The 15,107-nt window shown below is 58.4% G+C and overlaps 1 protein-coding gene across 3 annotated transcripts in view; it reads left to right on the plus strand.

The window, feature by feature from the left end:
• The window catches only part of BMP7 (bone morphogenetic protein 7), a 168,079-nt gene that overhangs the window by 62,446 nt on the left and 90,526 nt on the right, over positions 1 to 15,107 (plus strand). For 2 of the 3 annotated variants that reach the window (XM_045053459.1, XM_011280760.4), the window contains exon 4: positions 14,766 to 14,963. The exons of the other annotated variant lie outside the window; for it this stretch is intronic. In XM_045053459.1, coding sequence (XP_044909394.1) covers positions 14,766 to 14,963 — 198 coding nt within the window. The remainder of the gene's footprint in view (positions 1 to 14,765; positions 14,964 to 15,107) is intronic. 3 annotated transcript variants of the gene reach the window in all.

Below are 15,107 nucleotides of genomic sequence, written 5' to 3' on the forward strand. Positions count from 1 at the left end.
GGCGCCCCTAGAACCGGCACTTTAACTGGAGCCCCAGGTGATGCCTGAGCGCACATAACTGTGTGAGACGCGCTGACGCAGGCACCCCAACCGGGGGACATGGGACATCCTGGGTGTCCCGTGCATGGCAGGATGTTGAACCGTGTCCCCGGCTCCTACCCACTAGAGGCCAGTCTGCCCAGAATGTCTCCAACTGTTTCCGAATGTTCCCTGAAGAGCCACATTGCCCGTGGTTAAGGACCTCAGCCCTGGTGCGAGGCAGGAAGCCCCTTCCAGGAGACCCCGAATGTGGTTCTGAGCCCCCAGTACTTGGAGACTCCGCTGTTGGCTGCGTTCCCCTGTGCTTTCCGCGCCCCGCCTTAGATCCCCCGTCTTTGACGAGGGCGGACAGACGGTGAGTGGGAGCCAGGGTGGGGTTAGCTGCACCCATTTCTTCCCCCGAAATGTGTTTCTTATTAAGTTGGGGGGCGGCTCTGGGGTCGGTAGCTTCTTCCTTACGCCAGCTTTAAGGAAAAAAAGAACAACACACCCAAACGAAGAACACATTTCTTTCAGAATGGGTAATACTTGCCAGTGGCTCCAAATTCAAGTTACAGATGCGTGCACCCGTGTGGACTGGCCCCGTGACCTCCTTCTGTAGCTGAACTCCACCGCCAGCGCCAATGCTGTTCCCATGGTAGTGGACGTCTTTTCAGAGATGCCCTCTGGGGATTTACACCATCGCACGTACATTCTGTGTTCCTTTTATTTATCTGTTTTCCCCTGCGGGCAGTACCATAGTCTAGACCGCGTTGGCCGCCTGGCTTTTTTTTCACCTGGCGACTCACCTTGAAGGTTGGGCCTTTTCAGCCGTTAAAGAGCTTCCCTGTTCGTGTGAAGGCTGTTGTGGGTGTGTGTACGTGTGGAGCGTTCGTAGCTCTTCCGCTGGCTCGCTGTGTGACTTTGGGCAACCTCCCTGACCTTTCCCAGCCTCCTCATCCCCAACGCCCAGGGCTCCGGGGTGGTTCTGAGATTACGTGAGTTAATACAGAAGGGGTTTTAAAATAGTGCCCCAATGGGGCGCGGGGGGCAGCTCGGAGAGTCCCGACTGTGGATCTCGGCTCGGGTCACGATCTCGTTGTTGGGGAGATCGAGCCTCGCGTCGGGCTCTGCGTGGACAGGTACGTGCCTGCCTGGGATTCTCTCCCTCCCTCTCTCTCTCTGCCCCTCACCTTCTCTCTCTCTCTCTCTGTCTCTAAAACAAACTAAAAACAAAGTTTTAACGATTAAAAAGGGGGTGCCTGGTGGCTCAGTCGGTTAAGCGTCCTCGTCCGCTTGAGTGAGTGTAGCCCTGGGATAAATTCCCGAAAGGGACCCTGTCTGTGGTTTGGATCAGTACACTCCCCCGCCCCCAAGCAGTGCACGAGGGCACCCGTTCCCCCTTCTTTGACAGGACACGTTTCCAAACTTGTCCGTCTTTGCTCATCAGGCAGGCGACAAATGGGACCCTGTAGGTTTTCTTTGCTTTTCTCTCTGACGTTTGAGGCTCAGCCCTTCCTCCTGTGCGTATCCGTTCTACCCTCTGGTAGAGCGTTGGTCTTTATATTCTACGGACAGCTGGCCCTTTGTGCTTGGAGCTGCAAATTCTTTTGCCCGTTTTTACTTTTTCTTTTTACTGGGGTTAATGCCAGGTTTTACCCAACGGATTTAGGTGATGCGCCCAATTTGTATCACCTTTTCGTTTACGCCTCCTGGGCGTGGCCACTTTTCTTTCCCATCAGAGGCCACCGCTTTGGCCTCGGGCTGCCTTCTCTACCGGAGATTTGCCTAAGGCCATGTACCATGCGGGACGGGCCGCAGAGTTTAGGGCCACGCTTGTCTTCTTTCCAGTGGTTTTCTTTCTCCCGATGGAGCCCTCCCCCTCCCTCCCCTTCTCCTTCCCCTTTCCATGACACTTAAGGTCGGGGCGGGGGGTGGGGGGGCGGTTCCTAGAAGTGCTGAAGTTTTCCATTGCTACATTTCGAGTTGGCAAGCTATATGTCTGATGGACCAAATTCAGCTTGCAGCCTGTTTTTCTGTGGCCTGTGAGCTAAGAATAGCCCTCACATTTTTAAATGGGCAAGATATCAAAAAAGAAAGACTATTTCATGACATGTAAGCTTCCATGAAATTCACATTTTGGTGGTCATAAAGTTTTATTAGTACACAGCCACACTTACTGATTTACATATTGTCTAGGCCTCCTTTTGTGCTATCACAGCAGCGTTGAGTAGTTATGACAGAGACTCTGGTCCACAAAGCGGAAAATACTTACTATTTTCCGATGATTGTTTACAGGCAAAATGTGCAATCCCTGTTGTCTGCCAGAACTTCTCAAACTGTGTTCTGTGAAGTGTTCAAGGATGTCCCGGGGTAAAGGACAGCATTTATGATCAGTGAAGCGTGAGAAATGCTAGGTTGGAGACACTCAGCAGGTTTCCCTGCGGGACTTATCAGTGCCTTTATTTTGCGAATGTCCATTGGGAGTTTCCTGATGGGGAATATAGCGTAGAGGAATTCCAAACGTATTTGGCAATAGAGTCATTCAACTCTGCTTTTTACTTACAAGCTTTTGAGGAGCAGATTGGGGGGGTGGGGGTGAGGTTAAAAAATGAGGCTAAGGTAGGCTTGATCCCTTTCCCTGGACTTGTGGATCCTGGCTAGACCTTCCAACTTGACCTTAAGGGGTCCTGTGCTTCTCTGCCCTGCTGGCTCGAGGCGGCCCAAGTTTGGTTTTCCTCTCAAGGGACAACCAACCCTGTTCCCTTTAGTTTTTGCCACTGTCTTTCTCCCCCAAAGTCTGGGGCTTTGTACGCTTATTTCCTCCGGCTTCCGCGCCCCCCCCCCCCCCCTAGCGTGAAGGGGAGGCTTGGCATCCACGGAGATGGCCTAGCCTGCTGGTTAAAGCTTGGGCTCAGGAGGCCAGACTCCCCGGGTTCAAATCCCACCTCGGCCGTGTGCAGCCATGTGACCCAGGGTGAGTCACTTCGTGTCCCTCCTCTGGAAAGCGGGGTTAATAATAGTTTCCACCGTCCAGGGTGGTGGTGAAGGATCAGATGAGCTCATGCAAGTGAAGGGCTTAATTGCTCAGCTTGAGGCAACAGCCGAGCACAGAGCGCTGTCTGCCGTGGTCCCACGGAAGTCCCGCCACGGGGCCTCGAGGCAGATGCCGCGTTCAGCTCCTCATGGCACAGGGGAGGACGCCGAGGCCCCTGAGGGTGTGCGGCTCCCTCCTCTGGCGTCCACCTGGGAACTCCTCTCCGTCTATGGTTGGGGGGGGGGGTGTAGCCTGGTGGTCATAAGCTGCTGCCCAGAGTCAGGGCGAGGAGCAGAAGCTGTACCCCTGACTCCGGGCCCGTCTCCTCCCCGCCCGTCCCCTCCCACGCCGGGCACCGGTTGCCGGGCAGGGATGCCGCCCCCCGGGGACTTGGCCGGTCCGTCCAGGCACCGTACCTGCCACGGACGCAAGTTTGGCCTGGGTCAGGGCAGGACCAGCCACTCAGCCCGCCAGGGAGGAGCCGAGGTATGCCGTGGCCAGTGGGGGCTGTGAATTTGGGGATCTTCTCGGGGATGAGATGAGAGGCAGGTGAGCCCGGCGGTTCTGAAACCACGGGCTCCTGGCTCTGCAGTTGTCCATCGGAATCCCCCCGGGGGTTCGTAGAGAATACTGATTGCTGGGCGCCCCCCCCCCCACCCCAGCACCGGGGCCTGGCCCAGGGCTGGCACGCTGGCCAAGCTGTGCCCTGTGTCCAGTTGGGGGGTACCTGCCGGTAAGATGGCACCCAGGCCAAGCGCCCCGTTTAGGTTTCGGGTCTCACCTGCTTTGTGTTAAACGTCCGTACAGGTGTGACAGACGGGAGCCTGCCAGGGCGTCCGTGTGATCTGGGCTCTGTCTGGTGGCACCCCGCTGCTGTGTCGCCTGCAGAAGCAGCCGGGTCCCTGCCCCCGCGGCTCCTGGTGAGCAGCGTAAAGTCCGTGAGCGTCGCCACCTCCTGCGGCCACCCCCCCCCCCCCCCCACCGGGGCAAGCCGAGTTCCAGGCGTCTCCAGCCCTCGGGGAGGGGAGGGGAGGGGAGGGGGCACCGAGTCAGGTACAGCATCTCGCCCTGGTCCAGACCCTAGCAGCATCTTGCAGCCCGCCGGGCGGCTGCCGGAACAGGGAGCCCGGGCCCTGTCGGGGGCCTCAGTTGCCACACCCGTGCAATGGGCATGATGCCAGCAGTGCTGGTGAGCTCGCCTCCATCCTGGCGAGGCACGGACGTCACAGGTCTCCTCTGAGAAGCTTGGTGCTTGGTGTGGGGTGAGCCTCCCGCTCGCAGGGTCTCCGGATCCCTCCCGGGACCACCCAGGAAGCGGGCGTCCGGTCCCTGTCCCTGCAGCCGCGCCTTCCCGTGGGTGTCCCCGGGGGCGGCACGGCTGGGGCCCGTGCGGGGGAGAAGCTCGTAAACGCTCCGGGCACCTGTGGCTCAGCAGGAGCCAACTGGGAAGCATCGTCTCGTCCGAGGGCAGGACGCCGTGGGAAGGAGGGCCGGCGTCTCCCCGTCTCTCCCTTCGTCCAGAAGGCAGGAGGAGCGGCGGCCGCCCCCAAGCCACCCAGGCTGTGCTCCCCGCTCCCGGGGCCGGTGGGAGAGGAGCCGAGCAACCCCCGACGGAGGGGTTCCGACGCGTTCCAGTGCCACCCGAGCGGAGGGCTGGCCCGCTGACCAGGGGGCCGTCCCTGCCGTGCCAGGCGGGCCGAACCCTCGCCGTGGGCCAGGAGGCCGGCGCGGGGCTCCCGCGCAGAGCAGAAATGGGACCGGCCGGCGGCACCCCCGTGGACTCGGGAGCCGACGGCCCCAGTCCCTATTCCTGGGGCAGCCGGTTCAGCCTCTCGATGCCTCGTCCTTTCATCCGTTCCACGGGCGCGGTGATGGCCGGGAGGAAGACATGAATGGATCTGCGGTAAAATGCTGAGTCCTGGGCCCGGCACCCTGGCCAACCGCACGTGTGCTCGAGATCGCCGTCGCTGTGCTCGCTGCTCGCGGTGGCCCGCCCGGGTGGCTGTCAGCAGGGGAGCAGGGGAGGAAACCGAGGCCCAGCAGGTGGGGTAACTTGCCTGAAGGCGCCCAGTTCCCTGGGCAGACCGGGGGCTCCGCCGCGGGTTCCCAGTCCGGCGCCCCCAACCTCACTCTTTGCGGGACCGCGTCCGAGGAATGTGGTCAGCGGGGCCCAGGCCGGGGGAGGGTTGTGTGGTTCGGTGGGTGCCCGCCGCGTACACGGCCGGGTACACGGCCAGGCCGTCCGGACAGACAGCCCAGGACCGCCTCCCGGTCCCTCCTTGGGAACGAAGCTGTTTGGGAAGGAACCCGGAAGACCGTGGGCTTCCCACAGGACCAACAGAAGCGGCCAGGGCTGCATCTGACTTTCATGGACTCCTTCCTTCCATTAAAGAAAAAAAAAAACACCAAAAATTATGTTCTAGGACCACGTTAGTATAAAGATGAATCTAATCCTGGCCGGATTAAAAATGAAAACATTTTCTGCGACCCCAAAAAGTTTGTGTTCTGTCTTCGATTTTAAGAGACATTAAAACATTTTCACGGGCTCCTAAAAGTACCGTGGGCCTGGGCACGGTGCCCGCGGACAGCTTGGCCCCGGGCCCTGCCCCCCAGGCCGGAGAGCGACGCCGGACTCTCCCTGCCCCGTCAGACCTGCTTGTTAGAACCAGCCTCCTGCAGCTACAAGCCTCTCCGCCTGCACCGGATACGCGTTTCTTCACTCAACAGACATTTGATATGCCAGCGATTTGTTGTAGGCACCGGGGCTACGGCCTGAAGGATTTTGCCGTCACCTCGCCCACATTCTTGTAGGAAGGTTGGAAAGCGGAGAGACTGTATGCTGAGGGTCAAGGTTGAGGCTGTGAAGACAAGTTCAGAGCCTCGGAGGTTCCCAGGAGTGCTTCAGGCTGCTCTCCAGATCAGGGCCCGTGGTTCTCCCGGGGCCGCCTTTCATCTCCAAGCTGTCAGGAGTTGATGGAGACGTTGCTTTGGGCCAGAGATGCCTCTGTTCTTACAGACGTGAAAACACCTGGTCCCTTGTTCCCAAGACAAGGACTTCAGCATTTGTCCTTCTTTATAGGGTCCTCCTCCTCCCCCTTGTAGAGAGAAGAAATCACTGGGAGGCCCAGGAGGGCGACGTCTAGAAGCCCTACCCTTCCAGTTCAAGAGGACGATGCGGTGGCCTCTGTGGCCTGTCTCACACTTCTGGGGATTGCGAGGCATTTAAAGGATTGGGGGCGTATGCTGTCCCAAGTGCGATGCTCGGCTGGGACGGGACCAGGAGGTGAGCCGTTCGCCCAGGGCCGCTGGGGAGACAAAGCCCCAGAGAGCTGAGGTTGGCGACGGGTCCCGCCCCCAGCGCAGCGGGCTCCAAGGTGCCTTTGCCCTTGGTGTTGCTTCACATCCTGTTTCTCCAGAGGCCGAGCGAGAGAAAACAGGAGGCCTTGATGACCCAGAGGCTGGGAGGGGTCCTTCCAGGGCTGGGTGGGCAGCAGGGGCCGGGACAACATTGGGTGATTGAGGCCAGGCAGATGTCACAAGCGTTAACTGCGTTCTCACTTGTCACTTGGGCCTTGGGCCATCGAGACAAGTGGCTGGAACCGGCGTTTTGCACAGTCAACAAAGCGCATTCTTACGCCTCGGGCCTCCGCAGGGGAGCCCGTGGCTCTGGGCCTGGAAAACAAGGAAACCACAGGAAAACCAAGATGCTCCTTCTCTGTGATGAGGCTGTGCTCTCTCCTCTCCCGAGAGGCCCCGTCTGTGCCCCGGGCCGGTTCTGGAGGGACGTCCTCCGGGCTGGGCGTGCGGACTCTGCTCGTGCCATCCCAGGACCTGCCGGCGGTGGCTGTCGCCCGCCCCCGTGCCTCGGCGAACCCTCCCCTGCCGTTTGAGGCTCCGCGTGTCGCCCACATCCGTGCCTGGGCAATCTTTCCTCCCTGCGTCTCCGTCCACCCGGACTCAGCGACGGTCTGATGATTAAGTTCACAGCTTGGAGCCCGCTTCCCCGCCCGTAAACGTGGGGTCAGGAGGCCGCTTGGAGCAGCGCACGGAAGGGGCTCAGCGCAGTGCCTGGCGCAGAGCAAAGGGGCCGGAAGGATGGTTTCTCGTCCTTCTTGTGAGCCACCAGCCGCGGAGAACCGACTCTGTCGGGAACGCGTTCATTGGCAGGTGATAGACCATGAAAGTGTCGCATCTCGGGGGCAGGTATGGTCGCCTTTACGGCCGGGGGTATGTGGAGGCAGGGTCGGTTAGAGCAGAGGTCAGCAAACTTTTAAGTACCTACTAAGTTTCTGTAAAGCACCGGGTAGCAATGGTTTTAGGCTTTGTGGGTCAGAGGTGCTCTGTCACAGGTCGTCCGCTGTGCCATTAAAGCATCCAAACATGGTGAGTAGGCGGTAAACGGAGGGAGAGCAGGTCTAGAGAGCAGTTTCTCTACCTTGGGAGTATTTGTTTTTTTATTTTTTTAAGTGTTTATTTCTTAAAGCATTTATTTATTTATTTATTTATTTATTTATTTAAAAAAATTTTTTTTTCCAACGTTTATTTATTTTTGGGACAGAGAGAGACAGAGCATGAACGGGGGAGGGGCAGAGAGAGAGGGAGACACAGAATCGGAAACAGGCTCCAGGCTCCGAGCCATCAGCCCAGAGCCCGACACGGGGCTCGAACTCACGGACCGCCAGACAGTGACCTGGCTGAAGCCGGACGCTTAACCGACTGCGCCACCCAGGCGCCCCTTAAAGCATTTTTTTAAATGTTTGTTTATTTTTGAGAGAGAGAAAGAGACAGAACGTGAGCGGGGGGGGAGGGGCAGAGAGAGGGAGACACAGAATCTGAAGCAGGCTCCAGGGTCCGAGCTGTTGGCACAGAGCCCAACGTGGGGCTCGAACCCATGAACCGCGAGATCGTGACCTGAGCCGAAGTCGGACGCTCCACCGACGGAGCCCCCCGGGCGCCCCTCCACCTTGGCACCGTTGACATTTGTGCTAGATCGTCCTCTGTCGTGGGGTCATCCTGACTGGGGGCCACTCTGCATCCTGACAGAAGTGGTGATCATGTGAGTCTTCTCACGGCTCTGTATACGAGAAAGGTCTGTTTTACTACATGCTCACTTAAAACCCCAAGTTTTTTTTTTTTTTTAATTTTTTTTTTTCAACGTTTATTTATTTTTGGGACAGAGAGAGACAGAGCATGAACGGGGGAGGGGCAGAGAGAGAGGGAGACACAGAATCAGAAACAGGCTCCAGGCTCTGAGCCATCAGCCCAGAGCCCGAGGCGGGGCTCGAACTCACGGACCGCGAGATCGTGACCTGGCTGAAGTCGGACGCTTAACCGACTGCGCCACCCAGGCACCCCAAAACCCCAAGTTTAAAAAGCCCAGAAAGCAAAAACAGAAAGAGGCCACGAAAGAGGCCAGCTGTGTGTTCTACTAAAGAAGAAACCGGCGAAGCCCTCACCCTGGATCCATAACCTGCCCGTCAGGTGGACCAGATGTCCCCTCCATCCTGTTTGCACAGGGATCAGATACCGTCGCACATCGGGAAAACCTTTCTCCCCTAGCTTGCGGGGCACCTCTGGGCGGATTCAAATACAGGACGCCCCGTTAAATTCGAATTTCAGATAAAAACCCAACAATTACTCCGTGTAAGTGTGTCCCACGTGCTGCAAACATGGTCATTTATCTGAAATTCAGATTTAACCAGGCATCCTGTATTTTCATTTGCAAAGTCTGGCAACCCTGGACTTGGGCAAACCTTCAGGTGTTTTTTTCCTTTTTTTTTAAATTTTTTTTTTCCAACGTTTATTTATTTTTGGGACAGAGAGAGACAGAGCAAGAACGGGGGAGGGGCAGAGAGAGAGGGAGACACAGAATCGGAAACAGGCTCCAGGCTCCGAGCCATCAGCCCAGAGCCCGACGCGGGGCTCGAACTCCCGGACCGCGAGATCGTGACCTGGCTGAAGTCGGACGCTCAACCGACTGCGCCACCCAGGTGCCCCTTTCCTTTTTTTTTTTAACCTATTAACTCTTAGCTACACTCTGGATCGTTTCCGACTTCCCTGAGGATACAGACCTTATGGTTAAAGTATTGGGTTTCTCTGCCCTCCCTGCCTAGACCAGGTATGTCCCCTACCTCCGTCCCTCTGCCTGGTGCATGTGGCCCGACTCCGTATCTAGCGTGACTCGCCCTGGACACTTAGAAACAATCAAATCGAGCACTTGTGCTTGTGTGTGCTATAACTGTGTCATCCTACACTGAAATCGAATTCTTCCCCCAGCCCGCCCACGTGTCCCGTCATTCATTCGAGCCTCTCTTGGCCCTTTTTGGGGGGCATTAAAATAAAAATACACTTTTCACAGGTACATACCCACGTAGGTTGGCATATGCTTTAAATTTCCTCTCTCCCAGGTGTAATCACACCATATCTTGTTCTGTTCCTCCTCCACGGGGCCCCGCGGGAGCCTGGGCCTGTCTTGTTCCTGGTTATAACCCCCGGGGTGCAGAGCAGTGTGGGGCTTTGGCCTGCGCACCGTGAATACTTGTAAAAAGGTGAATGAGGGGCGCCTGGGTGACTCGGTTAAGCGTCGGGCTCTTGATTTCAGCTCAGGTCACGATCTCCTGGTTTGTGGGATCGAGCCCCACGTCGGGTTCTGTGTTGACAGTGCGGAGCCTGCTTGGGATTCTCTCTCTTTCCCTCTCTCCCTGCCCCTCCCCTGCTTGCACTCTCTCTCTCTCTCTCTCTCTCTCTCTTAAATAAACTTAAAAAAAAAAAAGATGAATGGTTTAGGTGCCTGGTCGGTTAATTGTCTTGGGAAAACGCCACATTGTCTCTAGGATTCTGTAGCTAAAAACTGGACGGCAATGACTTCCGGTTGTATGTCCATCCAGGAGAACAGGTGCTCACTTTAGGGAAGTGTGGGTAAAGCCGTGGCTCTCCACTGGGACATGTGGCCTCCCAGGGGACACTTAGCGATGTCTGGAGACAGCGTTTGTTGCCAGGACTCAGGGAGGGTGCTCCTCGGGCACGTCTGTCATGCTGAGGTGCCCCCCGCTGGCCTGAGTGCCTCCTGCCATCGTCTGTGTGAACGTGCTTTGGCCAGTGTCCAGCCCTGTCCTGTGCCGGGACAGTGAGTGGAAGGGACCGCCCTGCCCTGAATTGCCGGGCTGGATGGAGGGCAGCACAATGTGTGTGGGGCCCAGAGAGGCCACCCAAGTGCGGGGGTCTAGAGGAGAGCACGGTGGGAGGGGGCTCCGTTCCAGATCACCATTCACCCCACCTACGCCCCTGAGCGGGCCTCAGAGGTTTGGCCATGTCCCCCCTCTCCAGACCCTCTGTGGCCGCCATCGTACCTAGAATGTGATCCAGAGCCCCCACCAGGGGCCCCAGTGACCCAGCCTCATCGTCGGGCCCCCTCCCTCCCTCCCTCCCTCTCTCTCTCTCTCTCTCCAGCCCCACTGGCCTCCTCCCTGTTCTTTTTTTAATTTAATTTTAAGTGTTTATTTACTTATTTATTTTGAGAGAGAGAGAAAAAGTAAGTGGGAGAGGGGCAGAGCGAGAGAGGGAGAGAGAGAGAATCCCAAGCAGGCTCCACACGGCCAGCGCAGAACCCAGCGCGGGGCTCGAACTCACGAACCACGATACCACGACCTGAGCCGAAATCAAGAGTCGGACGCTTAGCTGACTGAGCCACCCAGGCGCCCCCGCCTCCTCCCTGTTCTTCAAACACACGTGTGTGTGTTCCTGTCTCCGGGACTTGGCATTTCCTGTTCCCTCTGCTGGGAACATTTCTCTCCCAGGACCCCTGTGACTATGCAGCCTTCCCTGACCAGTCCCCCTCGTCCCTGTCCCTGCCCCTGCCCTAGACTGCTTCTCGGCCATCACCACCGTCCCTCAGCTCGTCCCCCCCCCCACCGCCCCGGTGGGCCCCCAGGGGGTTGTTCTGGCTGTTCTACGTGCACACCTAGCCCAGGGCGGCCCACGGCAGGCGTGCCGTCGATAGCTGCCGAATGAACTAACGAGTCAGTAACAAGGTGGTTGTTGAAGCCTGGAACACATAACGCAAACGTCCACGGGCAGGAGAGGATGACGTAAAGGCATTTCCAGATGTGAGGCTCCTCTGTGGCCACGAGGGATGAAGTCAGTGTGTTTCATCGATGTGGAAAGATGTCCAGGGTATATTGCGTAAAAACCAGGTTTATAGGAAATGGCAGTAACAGTACAATCCCAGTTATGAGGACCTGTGCACACGTGTGACTGTGGACACACGGGCAGGCAACTCAGACTCAACAGTCACGGGGGGTTTATTCATCTCGGTGGTTGGGGCGAGAAGCAAGCTTCAGGACCGGTTTGATCCAGTGGCTCAAGGGTATCACCAGAGGTTCCATGTCCGTGCCTCTGCTCTTCCTTCCACCAGGGCGGTCCCACTCGAAAATGTCACCCACCTGTGGTCTCTAACTGGTGGCCGTTTCTGGGCCTCCATCCACTCCTCCTGCCTCAGTCTTGTCCAGGGACTTTCTGGAAAGGAAACTTCCAGGGTGCCTCCCCTCCGTTCGTTGGCTGAGTTGGGTCATGTGCCCGCCCCTGAGCCAGTCGCTGCAGCTGGGGGACTAGTTGTCGTCTCGTAGGCCCACCCCTAAGGCACAGCTGCAGAAACGAAACTTGGGCTGGGTACCAGGGACAGGAGCCATGGCATCATCCCCATCTCACAGATGAGGAATTAGAGGCCCCAGCAGGCAACTTGACCTCCCTCGGCCCACACGGCGTGGTCAGTGGCAGCTGCGGGTTTAAACCCCCCCGAAGACCCGCTTCCTTCCCCTCTGTCTGCCCGTTTCGCAGCCGAGGCTGTGCGCCGCCAGCTGTGAGGGCGAGCTCGACCCCCTCCCTGCACACACTGCTCACGGCGCTCGCGTTTACTGTATCTAGATCGGCATCAGCTTTTCAGGCGAGGCATTTTTATTTTGCCCTGAGAGCCTTCCAGGTGGGGGTGGGGGCAAGATGCAATTCCTAGGGGCTCAGCTTTAATGGTTTCTTTTATAGAATCGTTCGAATTATAAATGCATGAACTCGAGGAAACCCTGCTGAAGAATGCAGGAAAGCCGAACGTTTAAAGGGGTTAAGCTAAAATAGTGGTGGACAGGGGAAGTCTGCTCTTTTAAACACTGGCTGTTAAAAAACCAAAGCGAACCCCCTGGTGCTGGTCTGGTCCCTGGGAGGCTGGGTTTCCTGACTTGGGCCCGTCTGGGGGGCTCCAGGTGAAGTTAATTCCAGATGTGGACGGGCCCGCGGCCTCCAGAAGCTCCGCTCCCGCTCGCCCCTGGCTCCTCTCGCCTAACTCGGGGTGACGCATTCCTGTCGTGGGTACGCAGCCTGGGTTCAGATTCGGCTCGGCCCCTCCCCAGCTGGGTGGCCTTGGGCAGGTTACTCAGCCTCTCAGAGCTCTTCTCTCGCGAGTGAGATAGGCTTTCTTTGCCCCCTGTCTCTTGCTTTATTCTTCTTTGGGATACTTAACCACCAGGAGGCAGGACATCAGTCCCTACCGGCCAATGGCCTGCTTGTTGCCGCAGCCGAAAGGTAGACTGATCCCGGCTCCCTTCCTAGTGCACACACATCAGCAGAGCACAGGACACCGAGATTATTCTGCCCGCCTTCTCCTCTCTGCCTCCAGGACCCCATATCCTCTGGGTGTCCTCCTTCCTCCTGCCCACGCTTCTTCTAGATCCTTCCGACTGGGCACCCCTGTCCTCGGTGGTGGAGACAGGATGCCTGGGCTCAGCCCTTGTAACGCTTGTCCACCTACACGCCCTCCCCAGGTGAGCTCCTCTCTGCCACCCAGACGGCCCCCCGACCTCTGCCCTGAGCCAGCATTTCTCCAGCCCTTGGGGAGCGCAGAGCTCTGCTCTGAGAAGCGTCTGGGTGTTGAGTGGCAGAGGCGGGACTTGAACCCGGGACGTCTGGCACCGGGCCAGAGCACGTTTGGCCCCAGGTCCGTCTCTCCCCCCGGACCAGGAGCCGCACCCAGGCTGGGATGCTGTGCTTCCCACGCGCCAGCTTCCCTCCCGCGTCAGGTGGACATGCAGACGGCGGCCGCGAAACCACCTGCTTTCGCCCTCCACCCTCCCCTCCCCTCCCCTCCCCGGCTGATTCTCTCCACCCCACCCCCACGCCCGCCTCGGTTTCCCCACCTCCATAAACGGCCCCTCCCTTCCTCCAGGTGCCCAGGCTCAGAGCAGGAAGGTCAGCGATGAGTCCCCACCTCTTCACACCCTCTCTGTCCAGTCCCTCAGCAAGTTCTGTCACTTGTGTCTTTTCACGGTCCCTCCAGGGTCTGCTGGTTCCCAGCTTCGGAGGGACTCCCGTGACGTGACCGCTGGGCGAAACTGGGGAAGGAGCGCGGGGGGCGCGTCCCTGTGCGTTTTCTTCTGTGACTTCTCCTGTGAATCTGTATAATTATTTCAAAACGAAACACGAAAAATGAATTCCAAAGACGGAGTTGAGAACTGGACCGTTGAGGAGCCCCCCGTCCCCTCTCCCTGCTAGCCTCCGGTAGCCTCCACCGGCCCCCCCACCCGGCCCCCCCAGGACACCTGGGCGGCTCTGTCACACACAGCAGGTGGCCGTCTCGGGGTTGCCACTTCACGCAATCGCCTCGGTCTCCTGGGGCTACCGGGAGGCCCCAAACTGGGGGCCGCAAAACAGCGGGCCGCACCTTGCTAAAGCCTGGAGACCGCAGGCCCCAGGGCCGCACCCCTTCCGAGGCCTCGAGGAATGAGCCCTTGCTTGCCTGTCCCAGCTTCTGGGGGCCCCTGCTGTTCTTCCGTGTTCTCTGGCCTCCTTCCCTCCGGGTGTATGCACGTGGGTGCATGTGGGTCCGTGTCTCTCTGTGTCTTCACGTGGCCTTTCTCTGAGGACACCCTCCGAGCCCATGTGACCTTATCTTAACTGATGGTGTCCGCAAAGGTGCTGTTTTCAATGAGGTCACATCCTGGGGTTCTGCACGGACTTGAACTTGGTGGGGGCTGGTGGGGAGGGGACGCTGTTCGACTCGGTAAACAGAGTAAAGGTCAAGTGCTTGAGTCCCCCACGATTCATCCCCCGACCCCTTTTCTTCCCTGCCTCCCCCCAGGCTGTGCTCCAGCCAGACAGCCAGCGTCCTCACTGCTTGTTGAGAGAACCCACCTCGCTCCCTCCTCCCAAGCATTCGCCTCGGTAGTGCCCTGTGCCTGGAACGCCTGTCCCCAGACATCCACATGGCTTCCCCCTCCCTGTCACGCAGTCCTCCGCTCAGACGGCCCCTCTGTGCCTAGGGTGGCAGTCACCAGGGCTGTGTGCAGCTGTCCCCGCCGTCCTCGGGCAAGCAGGCTTTCTCCCACCTCTTGAGCTGGTGGATCGCATGACCAGCTTGGGCCAATGAAATGTAAATGCAACTGCCGCTAGCCTGAGACCTGCAAACTCAGCCTGCCTGCCCCACCTGCCCGCACGCCCAGAGGGCAGGAGGTTTTCTCTGTGCGGTTCCCTGCTGTGTTCCAAGCTCCTGAACAGCATGGCACAGAGTAAATGCCGAGTAAATACCCGCCCCGCCGGGTGGACAGATAACGGATGCATGAATGAACCGTGAGGCGGGAAAGAAATCGTGTCCGGGCGGCCCCTCCCTGCTCACCGGCTCACTGTTTCTCCCATAATTGATCTCTGCATTTGGCTGCTTCCGGTCTAGGGCAGAGCATCAACCCCAAGTTGGCGGGCCTGATCGGGAGGCACGGGCCCCAGAACAAGCAGCCCTTCATGGTGGCCTTCTTCAAGGCCACGGAGGTCCACCTTCGCAGCACCCGCTCCACAGGGGGCAAGCAACGCAGCCAGAACCGCTCCAAGACCCCCAAGAACCAGGAAGCCCTGCGGGTGACCAACGTCGCAGGTACGCCGGGCTGGGAGGGTTAATGCACAGCCCCTGAGGATCCCACAGGCCCCCGCGAGACCCCAGAATTCATCCTGTACTCAGCAAGTGACCCTCGAGCCAATGCAGCGGGAAGCAGACCCCACAAAATCCTGTGCTGTGCAG

Source organism: Felis catus, chromosome A3 (assembly GCF_018350175.1).
Source record: "Felis catus isolate Fca126 chromosome A3, F.catus_Fca126_mat1.0, whole genome shotgun sequence".
Lineage (NCBI taxonomy): Eukaryota > Metazoa > Chordata > Mammalia > Carnivora > Felidae > Felis > Felis catus.